General features: G+C 34.6%; 1 protein-coding gene across 4 annotated transcripts in view; it reads left to right on the top strand.

The window, feature by feature from the left end:
• The window catches only part of LOC124451358, a 32,237-nt gene extending 13,414 nt beyond the window's left edge, over positions 1-18,823 (top strand). For 2 of the 4 annotated variants that reach the window (XM_047001968.1, XM_047001969.1), the window contains one exon: positions 16,324-18,823. In XM_047001968.1, coding sequence (XP_046857924.1) covers positions 16,332-18,305 — 1,974 coding nt within the window. In that variant the 5' untranslated portion in view covers positions 16,324-16,331 and the 3' untranslated portion in view covers positions 18,306-18,823. Of the gene's footprint in view, positions 1-9,236; positions 9,265-16,323 lie in introns of those variants that run through there. The other 2 variants (XM_047001972.1, XM_047001970.1) reach the window with 2 other exon arrangements.
• Positions 18,824-20,523: the final 1,700 nt, after the last annotated feature.

Genomic DNA, 20,523 nt, shown 5'->3' on the forward strand with positions numbered 1-20,523 from the left:
CAAAAATAAATTTGGACCAATTTTGCAAAAGATGTTTTAAATTTACCGGTACTATTTCTTGGAATGTCTTACCTCCTGCTATTAAAGAATGTAAAATATTATCTATGTTTTGCAATAATCTGAAACGATGTATAATTGCTTTTTATAACACAAATGACTTGTATTTAAAAAGAGCGCTTCTATACTAATTGATCATGAATATTTGTTTATTCCTTTCTAAAATTCTACTTGTAATCTTCATAAATGAATTGTCATTTAAACAGGGCATCCTCTAGATTAGACTACTACTGTAAGATGCTCTGTCAAACTTATTATTATGTATTGTACCTCTGAACAAATTTCATGTTGATGATTTACTTTTTAATAAAAATGTATAGATAACATTTAACCGTTGTCTATACAGTTATAGATACACGGGTATGACGTCATTGTGATAAAAACTGAGTGGCCACGAGCCGCCGGGGCAAATCAATGTTTGAAAACCGGGTTTTTTCTGTAAATTTCTCTCTATATAGATAATACTACTTGGGATAATGTTTTTTTTTATTGTTCATTTCTATATTCGTATTCTCTAAATAGAAAATACTAATGACTGTAGTAACCCTACAGTGCATATCCGAATATCTAACAAACAGATAAAATCTAAGGCGTTTATAACATATTATTGTGAAGTAAACAGATTCATATTGCTCACAAATTTAAAAAGAAAATAACTCTTACAAACAAATCAGAAAAACTTAATATTGCACTCAACATTAATAACGAACACATAAACTCCATCACTTAAAATGAAACGACATACGTGTTTCCCCATGTCCAAAAACCAAAAAAGTCTTTGTCTCTTGTGTATTTGCTGTGCTGCCACATTTTTGTTTCTCCTCGTCTACCTTCGCTTTGTTTGGACTTGAAACGTCGACTGCAGAAGGTGGTTGAAGTGCGTTTTAAATCTTGCATTCTAACAAGTCCAACTCACTAAGTTCACTCATATCTTTAAGTGCACAGATTAAAATAAACGATTTTGAAACTACTGCATAAGGATATTTTATCTTCTCATTTTTGAATTTTATTTGTTTTTCTTACACTGAAGCAATCATTACTGACTGATAATCACTTAAAATATAAACAAGGCATCTTAGTCCCCGTCCACACGTATCCGGATTCGTTCGTATCCGCAAATATTTTGTTGCGGTTACACTTATCGTCCACACGTATCCAGCGAAAACGCCAGTGCCTTTTTTAAAGAATTTTTACTTGAAAGCGCGATTCTCTTACAAAAAAATTTCCTATGCATTGTATAATTTATAGTAGTTAGCAACCGCAGTACTTGTGAGAGTAATGGCAGATCTGACGTAAGCGCATAAAAAATCTGGGACACATCGCACCCCTGAGTTGGCCTTCTGTTCATTTCCTATTCTGTCCTTTAACGTAAGTCAGGTCCATTTAACTTTGTAAAGATGAAATGTAAGTATTGTGTGTTTACTGGCGAAGTAAGAAATTTATGGAAGAAATCAGCAGGTCTGGTTATAACCTTTGTAATGTGAATGGTTTTACTATAAAGATAAAATGTAAGTACTGTGTATTTACTGGCGAAGTAAGAAATTTATGGAAGAAATCAGCAGGTCTGGTTATAACCTTTGTAATGTGAAGGATTTAAACTATAAAGATAAAATGTAAGTACTGTGTATTTAGTGGCGAAGTAAGAAATTTATGGAAGAAATCAGCAGGTCTGGTTATAATCTTTGTAATGTGAATGGTTTTACTATTCGCCACTAAAAGGTTAAATTTAAGGTGGTAAATATGTTCTGAAACGACGGTCCCTGATATCTGTACTGTATGGGTTAAATATGGAGGTTACACCATAAATAGATAATATAAAGTTATTAAAAGAACATTGTACAACGTCATTTGTATATGTGAACATTTACATTGAGGTATGAAAAATGACTATATTCTATAAAGATGAAAAGTGGAGAATGAAAAAACATGATCCAGGTTTTATAGAACTTAAATTAGTTCATAAGTGTTAAATTTTATTTGCATTAATATGATGTTGTCATGAAGGATCACGGTGATCTATTTTTACAATTTGAATACAAACAAAAGAAATCATCCTGAAACTAGGACTTTGCGACCAAATCTTTTAATCTTTAGTTTTCAATATAAAGAGACCACGTCTTGACCTCATTCAACGCGTTTAAATAAAAAAAATCGTTAGAATCTTACGATTTCTTTTGCGTTTTAATGTCGTTATGCAAAAGTAACGATGCATGATGTTGTAGGGTAGGTTAGGATTCATTAGACTTTAATGAATTTAAAAACTAGACTTTAATTTTGAGGAAATCATTATTGAATTTCGCAGTCGTATCTTGATAAGTTAATGTTCTGAGAAGGTTTAAGGACGTTCTGATTGACGTCACCAACATCTCCAAGCCCAAAATTATAATATTAGCGTTATTTAATAGGCTGAATAATTTAATTAATAAATAATTGTCGCAATATCATAGAAAAATGGTCAATTTTTACTAGCATTTCATATATATTAATGTAAGGAGAGCCATAGTTCTTTTGTTTGGCAACAATACGTTTTGTTTTTAAAAATTAGATTTGATAGATACCCGGTAATTTGTTCAAGTACAAACAATTAATTTAACACTCTAGAGACCGTTGTTGCTCACAGGCAACAATCACCAAACGAGATGCGTACGAAGGCCTGGATTCCAGAGGGTTAAACAATCATGTTGAACAAATACATATAATGACATGCTTAACACTATTTATAAAGATACCTTTCACTTCAAGCCACATATAAACCACGTGGCGTCATGGAAAGTAGATGTTGTTCATATGAGATGGAACAAGACTTTACAAATAGACGACAGTCATAAAGATTTGTGATTGTGCAAATCAAAATAAAGTTGTTGCCTTCAACTCTCCCCGAGGACAAGTTATTTGAAAGCCACGATGTACAGATATATACTATCAGTATCACATCCTAAATGTTGATAGCAGCAGCAAAAAGAGATTTGAAAGAGGAAAGCCCTTATAAAATGTGTTACACACGTAGCTACTTGTTTCGATATCATGTATGAAAATAGATCCTACGGCTGGAAACTACAAATGTAAGTGACTAAACTGACGATAAATGATATTTTGTATTTGCATTTATTTCTATTGCTCTTGTGAAACTCTCAATGCATAGAAGTGCAGTTTTCATAGATTAAAGTGTAGACTTGCAATGAACGAGAACCGTAATTGTTTTTTTGCTCGTTTTTCTACGACTCTACTATATTTTTAGTAGTAGAACCTCGAGGAAAACCGAACGCCCTTAAACCCGATCTTTACCTTAACCCAGCAAGACATGACTGCAAGATCAATTAATATTTGGACGGAATTAAAGTCTAGTTCATAAATTCATTATCGTCTAACGAATCTTAACCTACAACATTATTCATCTTTGCTTTGCATACCGACATTAAAACGCGAAAAATCTGTAGATTCTGATGATTTTTTTATTTAAATACGTTGAAGGATAATTACTTATTGTCTTTGTAAAAGGTGAAAAGCTCCTAAGGAGCCAATCACAATAAAAAAAATTATTCAGGACGAAAATTAAACAAATTTTGACAACGGAAAACTAGTCATTTAAACGTTGTAAAAAGTAATGTGAATTCTGTCTTTTACTGACGATGTACTGAAGTATGAGTTGCATGGAATAATCAAGTAGTCTTAATGATAGGCCTCTTAATATGAAAGCTTTCAATGTAAAATGCTTTGATAACGATGTAAAGCCTTTGATCGTTTGAAACTTGTTACATCTTTCAAACTTAACCGGCTAAAGCTATTCGTGCAATATTGGTGAATGTTCTGCCATTTGGATAGTCAAACAGAAAACATATTGAAATATATTCATTGTCAATGTATCTGATTAAAAAGTTAAAAACGCAAACTAACGTCATATGTAGATTTCTTTATCATGAAATGTCGTACATATGTTTCATATTTTCTTATATTGTAGATCACACATGGATAGAGTTGTGAAAGTCCCTTTACCACCTGTGTCATTCACTTCAATTACTCTTACTAGTTTGTCATTACTCATGTGTCATGGTGATTCATGGCCAAAAATGTTCATTTGCAGTTTGGATTCTTTGTGGATGTCAGTTGTTTGTTCATATAATGATGATGGGCCCCATTGTTATATGAACTCACCTAAAGGTGGTCAGCTGACATTCATAGAAGATCAAATATGCATTAAGCATTCTTTGAGTGATGATATAACTGGGGTATTGAATTGATCCCTTTTCCTTCACTTGAAGTTACCATAAGAGTGCATCGTAAACTGTAATCTATCGAAATGGTGATTCATAATTCCAGTAGCCCCTTAATTGGTTACGTCGATCATTTTGTGTATGGAATGGTATAAACATATTGAATGGACATTGCATAACGGCATTTGTACGTGTGAACATTAACATTGAAATGATTGGACTATAATCTACGAAGATGGAAAACAAGCGAGTGGAAAAACATGATCCATGTCTTGTGGATTGTAAGTTGAATAGATGAGCTTTAAAATTAACTTATAGCTATGAGTTACTGCATGAGATATTCAAAAAGGATCCTGATGGTCTATTTTTATAATTTGAACCATAATCATGAAAAACACCCATATTTGTTAAAAAAATGTCACCAAAAGATGTCAGTTGCTGTGAGAAAATAGCTGGCTTTCACTCGCTTCTTTTTGCTAATTTTAATAAACAAAATTGCAATGCTGTAAGTAGGGTTCATTGAATTTTTAAGATAAAAATGTTACATAAAAGTTCTACAATATACACGTAAAAACTGCGCTGTGAAAAAAGTGGAAGAGACCTACTAAGACGCCTGTATCAGACGGACAAGGACAATGCTTGAAAATCAGATATTAAAGTTTTGTTCTTTTCAAAATATATAATTTCTGATTTTATTCATTCATTATGCTGACATTTATAATGTGTTTTTTTATAGAGTAGCTATGTCTGTAGGCGTAATAACTAGACATTAAATGAACGATCAAGTTGGACAGAAGCACAAAGAAACAATCGTCCTTATTGAAAGATTCCCACTTGCGACTTTCTTTATGCATACAATTAATCAGTATAACGCATTTTAAAATTCAACCGTTAAAAATTTCCGTAAAACTAAATTTTCACAATTATCAAATTTTCGGACAAAACACACAGAGTGAAAGCCAGCTATTAATAAAGGTCTTGATGAAGCAACAGAAATTTTTGATCAAATGAAATCTAGTAGACATCAAAATAATTTGTATGCAAGTCTCGACGTCACTTTGGTCATTTCATTTTTCATTGTTTGCTGGTTAGGTGAATGATCAGGTCGAACGTACTGAATGAATTTTTCATATGATTTATGTATGTGCTGCTATTAGTTTTTATTTTTTCGTCTATTCATTAAAATTTTTGTTAACACTCTGCACTCTTTCATTTTTTGTTCTCTACTAAAGTTTTCGTTTCTTTTGTTCAAACACAAAATATTTGCGGTGTCATTAAATAGGGTAGTCAGCCGACTTTTTTGTCGCCGCTTTTTTTTGTCGCTTTGTGAATTTAAGATACGAATGACGAAGCTACGATCTGACTACGCTGCATGTTAAAGTAGATCATCGGGATCATTGAAAACAACAAAAATATGAAAAGTCTTGAAAACAACAAAAATTTAAAGAAATTTTTCTAAATTGTGATTTTTTTATATATTGGAAGGTTTTTACCGGATCCACTGGTTTTCCCTCCCATTTCGTTTTGTTTTGGAAAGAAAAACAGTGTCCACATTTGGGGCCAAGCGAAGTCATTTGTCATAACATTATTTCTTGTAGCTATCATGAATATTCACATTTCTTTTTTATTTCTCGGCCTTTGGGTATATTTCCCAAAACACTGCGTTTAATAAAAATAATGGCATACATTTTGAAAGAAATATGTAAGCAAGTTTTCTGTTCTGTCAGATCTTGTAAGACAAATTTTTTTAATCTTCTGCATCAACCGACTCCGCGAGAAAGGAAAAATGATTTTATACAGTATGGAAGTGTGATATACGTACATAATGAAAATTCCAAGATTCTTTCATTTCACAAAGGAGTCCGTTTTACTTAAAACATTGCTTTAAACATGAGCAATGTGACGAATTTTTACATTACTCACGGTAATTTGCCTAGCCCAATAATAATAGCACACACCATTCGACAATTTTCTCCCCTACCATGAAGTGAGATGTTTTATGCCTATACCAAATACATTCCCAATGATATAGAGAGAAATAATAACACCAAATACACAGAGATTAATCTTGATAGTAGATAGTTTGAGATTGAGATTTTTAAGCTACAATATGCTTCTCAGCGTCACTGCACATCTGAGACTAGCATTATCTTAATGACTATTTTCATTGCATCCATTACTGTTGTATCGACAGTGTTCTTTCTCATAGCTAAGTAATTATAGTTGCGTGCAGATGATGTTTGAAATGTATTCGTAAGTTACAATGGTTTATTTAATAACAAAGGTTTCTTTATAATATGAAGTGACTTGTGCAGAAATATACATGTATGGAATTTTTCATTATTGAAGGGAAAAAATCCATTCACAGTTTCGAAAATCGTATCCTAATCATTGGCATTTAAATCCTGTCTTAGGTGAATTTCTATTCCTGAGTTAAAACTTGTGAAACTTTATAAGATTTAGCAGTAGTCCTTTGGACTTTGACTAATCTCAATGTTATTATGTACTCAGCATGAGGTTCTTATTTATGTATTTTTGTTTCTATAAAAATTGTTTTTAGTCAGTGATGTATACTTAGTTATAGAATAATAATGTTTGTTAAGGGAGATACTGACTCACTCTTCATCTTGGTTCGTTATTTAAATGTGTTTATGTAACAAAACTTACATGAATAAAAGATTGATGTAACAGTAAGGTATGAATTATGATTATCATTTTTTAAACTGATATTTATGTGGTCGCGTTATTTATATTAAATCTCTCATCTTTGTAAGATATGCGACATGTAAAGAACTAAAGCAAGCATGATTTTGTCTACACGGTCGTCATATATGATGTCTTACTGCTAAAACGAAGCTAATTTGTCAAAAGTAAAGCGAGATTCTGAAGATATATTACTAACTTCACATAAAAAATTTGCTACTGAAGCATCTTGATAATGTATGACCAATTGTTTATCTAGCAGTCTCAAGGTGTACTTTTATTGCATCCTTTACTGTTGTATCTACAGTGTTTTTTATTGATCATAAGTGATTATAATTGCGTGCAGTTGATGTTTGCCACGTATTCATAATTTACAATGGTTTATTCAATAACAAAGATTTTTTATAATATGAACTGACTTATGCAAGAATATACATGTATGGAATTTTTTATTAATGAAGGGAAAAATCCATTCACAGTTTCGAAAATCGTGTCTTAATCAATGGAATTCAAATCCTGTCTTTGATATGTGATTCTTTATTCCTGAAATAAAGTTTGTGAAACTATATAAGATTTAGCAGTAGTCCTTTGGAATTTGACTAATCTCAATGTTATTATGTACTCTGCATGAGGTTCTTATTTATGTATTTTTATTTCTATAACAATTGTTTTTAGTCAGTGATGTATACTTAGTTATATAACTAGAATGTTCAACATAGATGTCATTAATGTGTTTTATAATATTGTTTGTTAAAGGAGATCCCGACTCACTCTTCATCCTCGTTCGTTATTTCAGTGTGTTTGTCACAAAACTTACATGGCTAAAAGATTGATGTTTTAATAAGGTATGATATATGATCAACATTTTTAAACTGATATGTATGTGGTCGCGTTCTTTATATTAAATCTCTCATCTTTGTATGTTATGTGATATGTAAAGAACTAAAGTAAGCATAATTTTTTCTACACGATCGTCATATGTGAGGTCTTCTAAAACAAAGGTAATTTGTCGAAAGTAAAGCAAGATTCTGAAACTATATTACTGACTTTACATAAGAAATTTGCTCCTCAAGCATCTCGATAGCTATGACTAAACATTCAAGAGAAATCTTGTTTAAGTTGATACACCAACTTTCCAACTATTGACGATAAGCTGCAAGGTAAAGACAGTAGAACTTGTTTAAAAGTATGGGGAGGCAGAATGACATGAGAACATTTTCTACATGTAGGACGATGAATTTTTCTTTTTAAACTCTACTTGTCTATGGAAAAAGGAGGATCTGTAAAAATTTATGTGAAGGGGGGTAGGTGCTTATGTCTTATCATGCACCACCTCTCTTCTTTGCTGACGTCACTTTTGACTAATCTCTGTGTGTCTAGCAAGATGTTGTATACAACAAACCATTTCGATTAAAAGTGAGAAAAGTTTAAAAATAAGCAAAAGTTAAACTTAGGAAGAATGTATTTACACACCGAGAAACAACGCGACCGTAGATTCTTGCAGAATCTATTTTTTGTGAGATGTTGATTCTTGCAGAACAGACCATTCAAATTATACTTTTGATCATATGTTAGTTTAACAGTGCTAAGAGTTACTTTCATTGCATTTGTTACTGTTATATGTATAGTGTTTTTTATTGATCATAAGTATTTACAATTGCGTGCAGTTGATGATTAAAATGTATTGATAATTTACAATGGGTTATTCAATAACAAAGCTCTTTTTAAAATATGAACTGACTTTTGCAATAAAGGAATTTTTGATTAACGAAGGGGAAAAATGCATTAAAAATTTCAAAAATTGTGTCTTAATAACTAACATTCAAATCCTATTTTAGACATGTGATTCTCTATTCCTGAGTTCAAACTTGTTGAACTTTATATTATTTAACAGTAGTCCTTTGGAATTTAACTAATCTCAATGTTATCATGTACTCTGCATGAGATTCTTATTTATGTATTTTTATTTCAATAACAATTGTTTTTAGTCAATGATGTATACTTAGTTATAGAATAATACTGTTTGTTTAAGGAGATCCTGATTCACTCGTCATCTTCGTTCGTTATTTAAATGTGTTTATGTAACAAAACTCATATGGATAAAAATTTACTGTTTCAATAATGTATGAATTCTGATCGCTATTTTAAACTGATATGTATGTAGTCGAGTTTTTTATATTAAATTTTTTATCTTTTGTTAGGTACGTAACATGTAAAGAACTAAAGCAAGCATAATTTTGTCCACACGATCGTCGTATATGAAGTCTTATTTCTAAAACAAAGGTAATTTTACGTAAGTTAACCGAGATTTTGTATTTTCATTTCTAACTTAACAATTTTTTTACGGAAGCATTGCGTAGTATGAAGTATGACTATAAACAAATTAGGAAATTGAACGAGACTTACCTGAAGTTAAAGTCCCATTGGGATTCTATTGGCATCTACAGAGCAGAGATTGCACGAGATACTACGCATGCGCACATTGGTCATATTTCAAAGATAGTGGCCACATGAACCACCTAAATGTGCATATGAACGATATGCAGGGAGGCAGTAACATGATGGGTGGGCGTGTAATCTCTGCTTTGCAGATGCTAATAGAATCCCAATCGAATTTCAACTTCAGGTAAGTCTCGTTCAATTTCCTAATTCTATTAGCATCTACCGCAGAGATCCCACGAGATTTGAAAGTCATGTGGACACACTTCATGCCTACACGCAAATACGATATTAAGTTATAAACTTATTTTAATTGGAGATGTGTCAAACATACCCAGAAATAGTAACAAATAGGAATTTAAAGTATTTCCTTCTCTTGCACTATACATGCAAGTATATGTGTTCTGAACTCCCTGCCAAGTTCAACTAAAGAGAATTCTCATCCAATATCTTTCTTATTGGGACGCTGAAAGAATGGCATTCCCAAACTCCGCTTCGCTACGTTGAGACACAAAGTTCTTATTGTAAAACCGATGAAAAACGCAATCAATCTTCCAACTTGCAGCTTTCAGTATAGAGTTTATCGAAACATCACATTGCTTTGCTTTACTGGTGGCTGCGGCTCGTGTACTATGTGGTTTAAACGTTTTTATATCAATTCCTGCAGCTTGCATGACAACCTTTATCCAACGAGATATAGATGACTTTGATACTTTATGAAAGGGTCGAATTGTGCTAAGAAATAGTTGATTTTCTTAACCCCGAATGAGAGCAGTACGTTTAATATATTCTTCCATGACTGAGGCAACACATAGACGGTGATCGGCAGGGAACTTTGGTATCACTAAAGTAGGTTGAATGCGTGTTGGTCCAAACTTTTTGACAAGTTGGTCGATAAAGAAGGTGTATGAGTCCTCTTCCTTCTTTACAGTTAAGAGGTTCATGAGGTGGAGTGATTGGGCACGCTGCCCTGTGACTATAGCACAGAGCATTACCAACTTATGACTTAGCTGTTGTAGGGTTAAGTCTTCTACTGCAGATGTGTCTTTAAATACTCTAATACAATGGAGGTGTCCCAGGTCACTTGGTAGTGCTGGTCTAGAATGGAACACTCCCTTCATAAATCTCTGAACAATATAATGTGTACCAATCGTAGAATTCCCTTCAGTAATAACGAATGAAGATAACATACTTCCAGCAGTGTTTATGCATGCAACTGTAACTCATCCCTTGATCAAATAGATGCTGTAAAAAGTCTAGAACTACCTGTAAGCTTCGATTAAGGGGATCTTCATTCCGTTTATTAACATAAAGTTGCCACTTTTTAAGGTACACCTGATATTGTTTTTGTGTTCCTGGCCGCCAAGAATAAAGTATTGTTGCTTGAGCCTGTGGTGAGATGCCCTTACTTGAGAGTGATCTCCGGATAAGAGACAAGCTATCAGTCACAATCTGCCTTTGAGTAGATGTTCTTTTGTTTGATTGGATGGTAAGCTCACGTTGCTTTTATTTTTTGGGTAGGAAAATGGGTCGGTGAATCATTAATCTTGCCAGCATCGGATACCAGGATTGAGTTGGCCAATTCGGCACGATGAGAATTGTCCGTGCCTGGGCCATTTCTACTTTTTGTAAAACGTATGATATAACGCTAAAGGGTGGAAAAGCATAAAGAAACAATTTACTCCAATCAATGCAAAAAGCGTCAATAGCCCACGCCTGTGGATCTGGATGCCACGAGACATAGGGTTTAAGTTGATAGTTTAGTCTAGAAGCAAACATGTCAACTGCTGGTGTCCCAAAATATGCTGTTATTTCAGGAAATAATTCAGCATCAAGCTTCTATTCTGTGGCATCATCAAATGTTCTGGAAGCTTTGTCAGCCAACACATTAAGCTTCCCAGGGATATAGCTGACAGTTAACCATATGACCCTGATTCTGCCCCACGCCCATACTTCCCTTGCAATTTTATTGCAATGGTGAGAGTGGCAGCCCCCCATGTGGTTAGTATAGGCATGGGCCGTGGTATTATCGGTCATTACTTCAATGTGGGTGAGGGATAGATCTCTACAGAGAGACTGTAGCCCATACAGTATTGCTTTGAGTTCCAGGCAGTGAATCTGCGAGTCTTTTTCGGCGATTGACCATTCGCCTCCGGTGGACTGTTTGTTAATACTTGCGCCCCATCCCTTGGTAGAGGCGTCCGTATACAATACGTGGTAAATCTTGCCATGATTTAGATGTTTTTTGGACTCATATGCATTATTAATTCACCAAGAAACGTCTTCTAGCCCCGAAGGAGAGAGTTTCAATGTCGAATTAAAGTTACCTCTGTTAGACTTAAGGGCTGTTGTTTTGTCCCCATCAAGATCACGATAAAACAGTGGGCCATATTCAACGCCAGGGAAACAAGCTACCATCATACCAATTAGCTTGGCCACTTCCCGTATGCTATGAGAGTTATATTTTAGCACCCCCTGGCTACCTCGCATAACTTGTTGTGTTCCTCTATGGATATAGCGATAGTCAGATCTATTGAATTTAACACAAACCCTAAATGTTGTAAAGTATGTGTGGGTTCTATAACAGATTTATCTTTATGGGGTAGAAATCCTAACTTCTGAAACAGTTGTAGAGCTTCATGTACGTTTTGCTCGCATTCTGAATAGGAGTAGCCCATTAAAAAAGAGTCATCAATGTAACCGCTAGAAATGTGCCTAAGCTCCCACAGCTTAGAATATACAGGCTTGAGTATCTTTGTAAATAAGCGTGGAGCGGAAGATAATCCTTGAGCAAAGCATGTGAATTGGTACAGATTACTTTTCCTCATAAATTTTAAGTATTTTTCATGCTCTATGTGTATTGGTATTGAGTAATAGGCATCTCTAAGGTCAACGGATGCCATCTAGCAACCAGGTCGCACGAGCTGAGTAAAGTATGGATAGATTTCATTTTAAAGTAGTGATATGTTACAAATGTGTTGAGCCCTTTTAGGTTTAATATCATTCTAAACGATCCATCTTTCTTTGCTCTAAGAAAGATATTGGAGATAAACTCGCCCTGTTCATGCATGCTTGTAACAATGATACCTTTCTCTAGAAATTTTGTAACTTGACGATCGACATTTTGAACTTCCGAAGGAGACATTTTTATAGAGTGGGGTTGTTTCAGCTGGACTGGGTCTATAAGAAAATAAATCTTGTATCCGCTTACAGCTGATAAAATGGAAGTATCGTGAGTTAGCTCCTTCCACTTCCCAATAAATTGTTATATCCGGCGTGCAACTATACTACAATCATTGTCTCCTCCAGATATGATAGAAGTACTACACCCACGTTTACTACAACTTACACGGTAGAGAGTAGGAGTCAGTACTTTTTTTAGTGTTTTTCCCTTGTCTCGACTTTCCTCTTGGGTTGGTTTTCATAATAGTTGTGTCGTTGGGGTCAGCTTTGCAAATGATCATGTTCTGATCATGATTAGCTGAAGCGAGGAGCACAATAGTTGTGGACAGCCCCTCCCTGATAACCTCTGGTGTCGATGCAGGTGTTGTAGGCTTTGTTCCAAGAGAGGTACTAATCAATCCCGCAATTCGGGAAATCGAAATGAGTCCCTTTATTAAGGCTTCTTGTAATTTTTGTAGACGTGCATCCATGCTACGTGTGGATTTCCTATCAATGTCCCAAATTTCTGGGTTCACCTTTGTAACTCTTAACAGGTCACAGTTTTCGGGGCGTTTTACCTCTTTCTTCCGTTATGATAATGTTTGTTCGTTTAGCCCAGTGGACAAAATGCTGGTCAGGATTTTAGAAATTTTATTTGGCAATGGTTGGTCTGTCGGTTCATTCTCAGTCACTTCGTAAATCAGCTCATCTACCAAAGCATTGCTTTGGTTTGATAGAGCTGGAGCTGTATCTGCAACTACAGCAGCAGCCCCGTTGGTTGAGTGTTCGTCATCAGTTTCACATTCAGACATAACATCACCATCGTTCATTTGGCATGCGGCATCATAAGCTTGCTTGAGTTCTTTTACGACAGGAGCAAAAGTATTTATTAAGTCAGTAAGTTGATCGACTTTCCTCTTAAGGTCGTTCAAAGTGGTTCTCCCGTCGTTTCCTTCTTCTAGGAGATTGTTGTTGTTGGCTTTAGCAGGGTGCTTATATCCGGCCCCGCCAAATTTGCCCATTTTCCCTTGTAGACGAGACCGTTTCTGTTACGGTTCATCGTCTACATTCACGTCTTCTAATAAGCCCGACAGCATCTGGTTAGGATGGTTATGCAAGAGCGTCAGAACGTCTGTTTGCTCAATCGCTTCGTTGACTTGTGCCATTTGTCGCTGAATAGATTATCTAGCCACAGAAAAAGAGTTTTCAGTGGTTATGTAGGTGTTTTGTCCTGTATTGCTTTTTAGAACTGTTTTGTCGTTCTACACAGCAGGATGGCAAACTATTTTATGGATTATTCGTATATGACCAAACACGCCATCTGTAATGGCGGTGAGCAAGGTAGAGAATGACCAATGTGCGCATGAGTAGTATCTTTTGGGATCTCTGCGGTAGATGCTAATAGAATTTGATACCAAAGCATTGCGTAGTATGAAGTATGACTATAAACAAATGAATGTTTGTTTCCATTGCAAATGAAAATCGTTTGAATGTTTCTATAAGTGACTTTTAAAGCTATATTTAATACCACGACTGGAAAGTAGGTTTCATTTTTGTTTCAAATTATCCACTATAAAAATTGCGGCTCTTACACGAAGAAAAGGTTTGATAATAAATAATTCTGAGTCAGTGATGCGCTTGATATTCACAAAAGGCACGTCATAATGTGACATCTCCTTTCAAATATAATTAAACTTAAGTAAACAATACAATGTACAAATGTAAAGTAAAAATTAGGTTCCAGGGGTCAAAATGAACTCAAGATAACGTACATATTTTATCATCATTCATTTTGCACGTAATTTATTCTTAGATGAACTTTGATTTAGTATGCACACTGAGAAACTGAAATCAAGATACTTGTTTTGTTTTCCAACGTGTCTAACTGTTTTAGTTACTTGAATTAAATCGTGTAAGAACACAAAGTCGAGAAATTTCCCTAATTGTCAGGCCAGGCCCGGAGGTAATAGGCAAGGGGGCATTTTGCCTTGTGCCAGTAATATAAGGGCTGGCGCATCTCCATTTGGACATCTGAAAATTGCAAAATTGGAGTTTATAGAAAAAGTAATGAATGATTTGTGTATTATTTGTACTTTTCTTACGTTATCTCATCATACATAAAACATTCATCAATTGTTAAGTTTTTAGAAATTCTCGTAGAATCTTCAAACGAAATCACGCTTTAAGTGTTATCAATATGAGCAGCCATGTGGCTAAGATGTAAAGTTTGGGGTAGTAAAACATTTTTTAGGGAGGAGCAGTTGTAGACGTCAAGTTATACTGTATTATAACAATAATATAATTTATCACTAGTTAATTTTTGTGGGTAGCCGCTGTGCATGCGCGGCTAACCACTATGTCAGGCTGAAAAAGTGTCTGAGTGAGGCAGTGAGGCAGGCAGTGTTTGTTTGTCGTGATATCCTCGGCTGTGTCATCGGTGATAGTCGCATATTCGAACGATCGCGAATAGAATTGTTTTAAGTAAAGTCATAATTTATGTTGTTCTTCAATTACCTATGCTTTAGAGCAGGGGTCTCCAAACTTTACAGCTAGAGGGCCACATGAACTTTCATCGAGCATGTCGAGGGCCGGCGAACCGTATACCGCTCGTCAAAGAGCGATGAAGAAGTATTTTACACTTCACTCTTCTTGAAATCGCCGACATTCATCATCTACTTTTCTTTTTCTTTTATGCACAAAGTTTATTTTGCTTAATGATATTATTATTTTTTCTCAAGTGTCTCTGCGGGCCAGATTGAGAGGCCTAACGGGCCGCATCTGGCCCGCGGGCCGTAGTTTGGAGACCCCTGCTTTAGAGCGTATAATCTGTACTTTATTTTAGTGACTATAGTCAAAACCTTGCAGCTGAAAATATCATTCATTTATACGCTTTACTTGTGATTACAGACGTCAAATTTGTCTCGTTTGGGCAAAAAATACAAGGAGCTTCATACTCTGTGCTGTCCATACTTGTATTTTGTTCTATATTTTATTCATATGTCGCAATGTTTATCTCTCACCCTGTGTTCTGTGTTTTGGTGAGGATAATATAAAGCAGATAGGAGATAGTTTTCTTTATTTTCATTTCAATTAGTAATGATGACGATTTGGATCTAACAGATTGTCAAAAATGACCAAGAATTTAAATATATGAGTAGAGTCAAGCTATGGTCCTGTGGGGACTACTGCAGTTTAGCGGACACCTTGGACGCTGACCCAAACCTTATCCTATAATCACAAACAAAATCGAGCCTGCGGTCACGAGCGCTTGGGGTGTCCGTTAAACTGCAGTCTAGCAAAAATTTAAATGGGAACAGAATCATTAGCAATAAAGTCCTATCAAAATTTTAATAAGCAAATATTCATACAACACAGCAAACCAGTTTGATATATCCTGTTAAAAGAACGACGTATCTCTTCACCACACGATTGTTAGACAAATAAGATATATTATTTATTAACTAGGATTTATTATCGTAAGGTATATGCTGCCTCTTGCACCGAGTAGGCGAAAATATTCTCATTTTAGGTGTTTTTTCATTGTATCAAGTCTACTATTTTCATGCTTTGATGTAAAATCAATTACTGGGTCATGTAACTAGGCAGTGAACACAATTTTAATTTAAAGAAAGAAATCAAGAACACAAGTCTTTATAAATGACTTGTAGTACTATTTTTAATTTGTCCTTTTGCGAACATTTTGTAGATTTTAAATTATACCCTTTTTCGCAATCTCATTCCCCATTTCTAGGATAAATAATGGCTTCGCCACCTAAAAAATTAAAGATTGAGGAAAATGGATCTCGTTTGAGTAAACTTTTAATCAATAAAGGAACTCAAGCCTTAAAAATAACATTGCAATCATTATTAAAGCCAGCAAGTTTAGCTTGTAAACTTAAAGATCCCTCTACAAAGAAGATACTAACATCTTTGAAATTTAAAGTCATCAAGAAGGAGCAATGGGATCTTCTTTACCCGTCAGTTGGTGACCCTGACATTGAAAACTTTGACATCACATTATTAACTGTCTTATTGCGAAATATATGTGGTCTAAAAGCGCCGCATGGTGGATGGAATAGTCTTCCTTCCTCTTCAGATACCTTAGTCTCAGCAAATATTGCTAGAATAAAGTTTTATCGAAACAAAGTGTATGGTCACATAACTACAACTAGTGTAAATGACAGTGAGTTTGAGGATTTGTGGCAGGAAATTTCAAAAGCATTGGTTGGTCTGGGTATTCAACAAATTGAAATAGGTGAATTAAAGAAAGCTCCCCTCAGTACCGCCGAGGCAAATCATATTGAAATGTTAAAAGAATGGTATGAAGAAGACCAAAAGTTAATCGATGTTGCTGAGAAAACCAACGAAAATGTAAAAGTAATAAATAGAAATGTTGTAGAGATGGCAACAAAAGTTGCGAACATAAATGAGGATGTAAAGAAAACAAAAGCTGATGTAGCAGGAGTGAAAAAAATGTTACAGGACAAAACATATTCAGATGTCAAAAAGCTTGGAAAGTGTAATTTCAACGGTCTTATAAAAGATCTTAACAAGAAACACCTTGAAGGCACTAGACAATGGTTATTTGAAAAACTCGACACTTGGTTTAACGATAGAAGTGAAAATGCTTCTAATGTCATGGTTTTGATTGCCGGTCCAGGTGTTGGTAAAAGTGTGTTTGCTGCTGAGTTGTGTCGACGATATTCTGAAAAGAAGAAACTTGCTGCTTGTCATTTCTGCAGATATAATAGATCAGATTATAGAAAACCTCGAATATTGATAGAATCATTGGCTAGTAGCATGTGTGATACAATATCAAATTATAAAAGTAAACTGAATGAAGAATTAGAGAGAAACCATTCCAAAGAATCTATCACCGATAAATTCCGTGTTTTATTAAATGATCCATTGCATTCATTGGAAGATCATGAACCAATGCTTTTGGTTATTGATGCTTTAGATGAAAGCCAAGTTGATGGCAAAAGTGAATTGTTGGAATTGATTTCAGAAGAGTTTGACCGACTGCCTAAATGGATTAAAATCTTCATCACCAGTCGTCCAGAACTTCCTGTTCAAAAGGAGTTGAAAGACATGAATCCTGTGGAAATTACAACTCATCCTCGTGATATAAACAACGAAGAAGACCTGCTAAAGTATTTGAAAAATCAGTTGAATGATCGGGTGCAGAGAAATCACAACGTTCTTGAAACATTAGTTTATAGATGTGAGGGATCATTTCTTTATGCTTATCACGCACAAATGAGCTTGAAAGAAGAAAATATTGAAGTTACTTTTAAAGACATTCTACAATTGGTCCCCAGTGGGTTAAACGGTGTTTACGCAAAGCAATTCAAAAGAGCAAAAGAATTGTTAACGAAGGAAAGTCCCAGAAATTCTGTTATCTCAGAAACTTCTTTTATGCGATTTCTTGAATTGTTGGCTGCCTGTCGGGAGTTTTTACCATTAACTTTACTGTTTAGCTATTTAGGTTTTTCTGGTGACATCAAGTTTGAAGTCCGCAGTAAAATCATTGAATCGTTATCTCAAATTTTGCCAGTTTACGATGATTGTTTAACCGTGTATCACAAATCTCTCATTGATTGGTTGAAATCAGATGGTTACGAACAGCATGAGTTTACAGTTAATCCAAAAAATGGTCATAAGTTTTTATGGCATGCTTGTGAGAAAGTGTTTGAACAAATTAAGTCGATGAACATTTTGAAGATCAGATGAACACTGCTATGATTAAATATGCTTTGAAGAATGGAATCTATCATATGATAGAATGTGGCGAAAATGTTGACTTTAGCTGGGCAGTAGATGTCAAAGTGGTTTGTGCGAGGTTAATGGGTGTGGAAGACATTTACATGAATACCATTAGGTCTGAATTGTTTGAAATCATTAAGGAACGACGTACTTTTTGAGAAAAGATGTACTTGAGGAACTACTATTTCATTTGTTTATGACACGGAATATAAGATATATTGGTTTGATGATAGCTTAATTTATTTACAAATTATTGCAAACAGAATTGATGGAAATAACGAAAGAAGATTATCGGCAAGGGAATTATTGAAACAAGTAAAATTTGTTTGGTTTGAGGACTTAGACTCAACATATTTAACAAACCATCATCATTTGACTGTCTCTTTGCGTGCTAACGTTACGTCTCTTTGTGTGTCGTCCAATGAAGAACTTCTTTCTGTAGGATATGAAAATGGTCAAATATCTATTTTTGAGCTTCCTGAATTTGAGCAACGATGCACTCTAGGCACTGCACTCGATGATTCAAGGTTGGATAATGGGATGATGTAGATGATGTAAACAAATTTATGTCCCTGTATGACAAATATGACTATTCACATTAATGAAATTTGTTTTGTACGTGGAAACATCTGTTGTTGCTCCTTTTCACCCACCGGAAATAGACTGGTAACTAGTGATGGATCAACTGAAGTAAAGTTGTGGGACGTTAACAATGGACGTTTGTTATTATGTTTACAGTCAGATGATGTCGTTAATCGTTGCTCTTTCTTAGATTCTGGTTTGTTTATTACAGCAGTATATGAAATTTTTCCTGACGATGAGTTCACTGTTTGGAATTCATTAACTTTGCAAAGAATCGATCGACGCTGCGTTGTTGATTACCAAAAACTACAATGCACCGATAAATTTTCGGACTTCTTTGTTGAAAAATTAGTCAAGACTTCGTATGTTTTTCAATTTCCAAAGGCAATCGATATTTTTTCATGTAAACATGAGTATTCACCATCTTCAAATTCAATGACAACACACCATTATCGTGATTGTATTTTTTATCATTCAAACCAGAACAGAAAGCTTTCTGAAATCACTCAGTTGACAAAATACAACGATCAAGGAGAAATCGTGTTTCATTTACCAAATGTTTGGTGTCAATGTGTTTATAGGACTCTTAACAAAGTCCATCCAATCTCGTTTAAGGAATTTTACGTTGTGCCGTATTTTTCCAAGCTTAACATTTTCAAAACTGATCATCTTTGGAGACCTTCATTTATCATTGAGAAATTTGAAATTAAATGTTGTTGTTTTTCACCGGATGGATTTTTTTTTGCTGCTTTCGCTGTTGGTGACCACGTCAACATTCATATTTGGAGCATTGAACGTTGCACTATTATTCAAACTGTACCAATGCAACTGAAGGATGCATTAGGGTGTTGGTGGTCAGATGGTTTACTGTGGATATGGGATGGTTCTGATCATTTTATGAAGATATCAACTTCGTCTGAAAATTTTGTTGATTCTACTCAAGCAAAGCATGTTAACATTGGATTTAAACCTCAGAAAATCTTGACATTTGGTGATGTCTTAGTTTGTACTAAAGAAGAAAAATTTGTTCAAGTTGTAAGAATTACCAAGGGTGAGATACAATACAACAAAAGACTTCCTGTCGATAGTTCAAAATTAAAAGCAGCAGCTGTATCACCTGATAATTCTGTTATTTTAACTGTAAACAAAACAGAATACACATTATGGAAATGGGGAAATAACAACTATGAACTTTACTTGAAACCTTGGCATACTGCAGAATTACCCATAACAGCTGTCATTGAAACATTTGAACAGATAACTGTAAATAATCTAAAGTTCAAATGCTTTATAAGTGATAGTAAACAAGCAGTCATAACATTTTTGAAACGCTACGAACATAAGGTCATTTATGTTATTATTAATGTTCATGAGAATGGTGATGTGAATGCGATTTTGCATTATTTCAGAGAACACTTGTTGGAATCCAACCTAATCGTACACAAATCTTATTGCATTGGAAGGTTTGGTGAGTCATTGCTTGCTGTAGATTTAAAGAGTGGTAAAGTATGCGCTAAATTTTACAGTGCATTTTATTTTAAGCCTAATATAACTATGCATTCCAAAACAGGAACTTTAGCTATTGTTGACAGTTTAAGTTGCA

Source organism: Xenia sp. Carnegie-2017, unplaced genomic scaffold (genome assembly GCF_021976095.1).
Source record: "Xenia sp. Carnegie-2017 unplaced genomic scaffold, XeniaSp_v1 HiC_scaffold_24, whole genome shotgun sequence".
NCBI lineage: Eukaryota > Metazoa > Cnidaria > Anthozoa > Malacalcyonacea > Xeniidae > Xenia > Xenia sp. Carnegie-2017.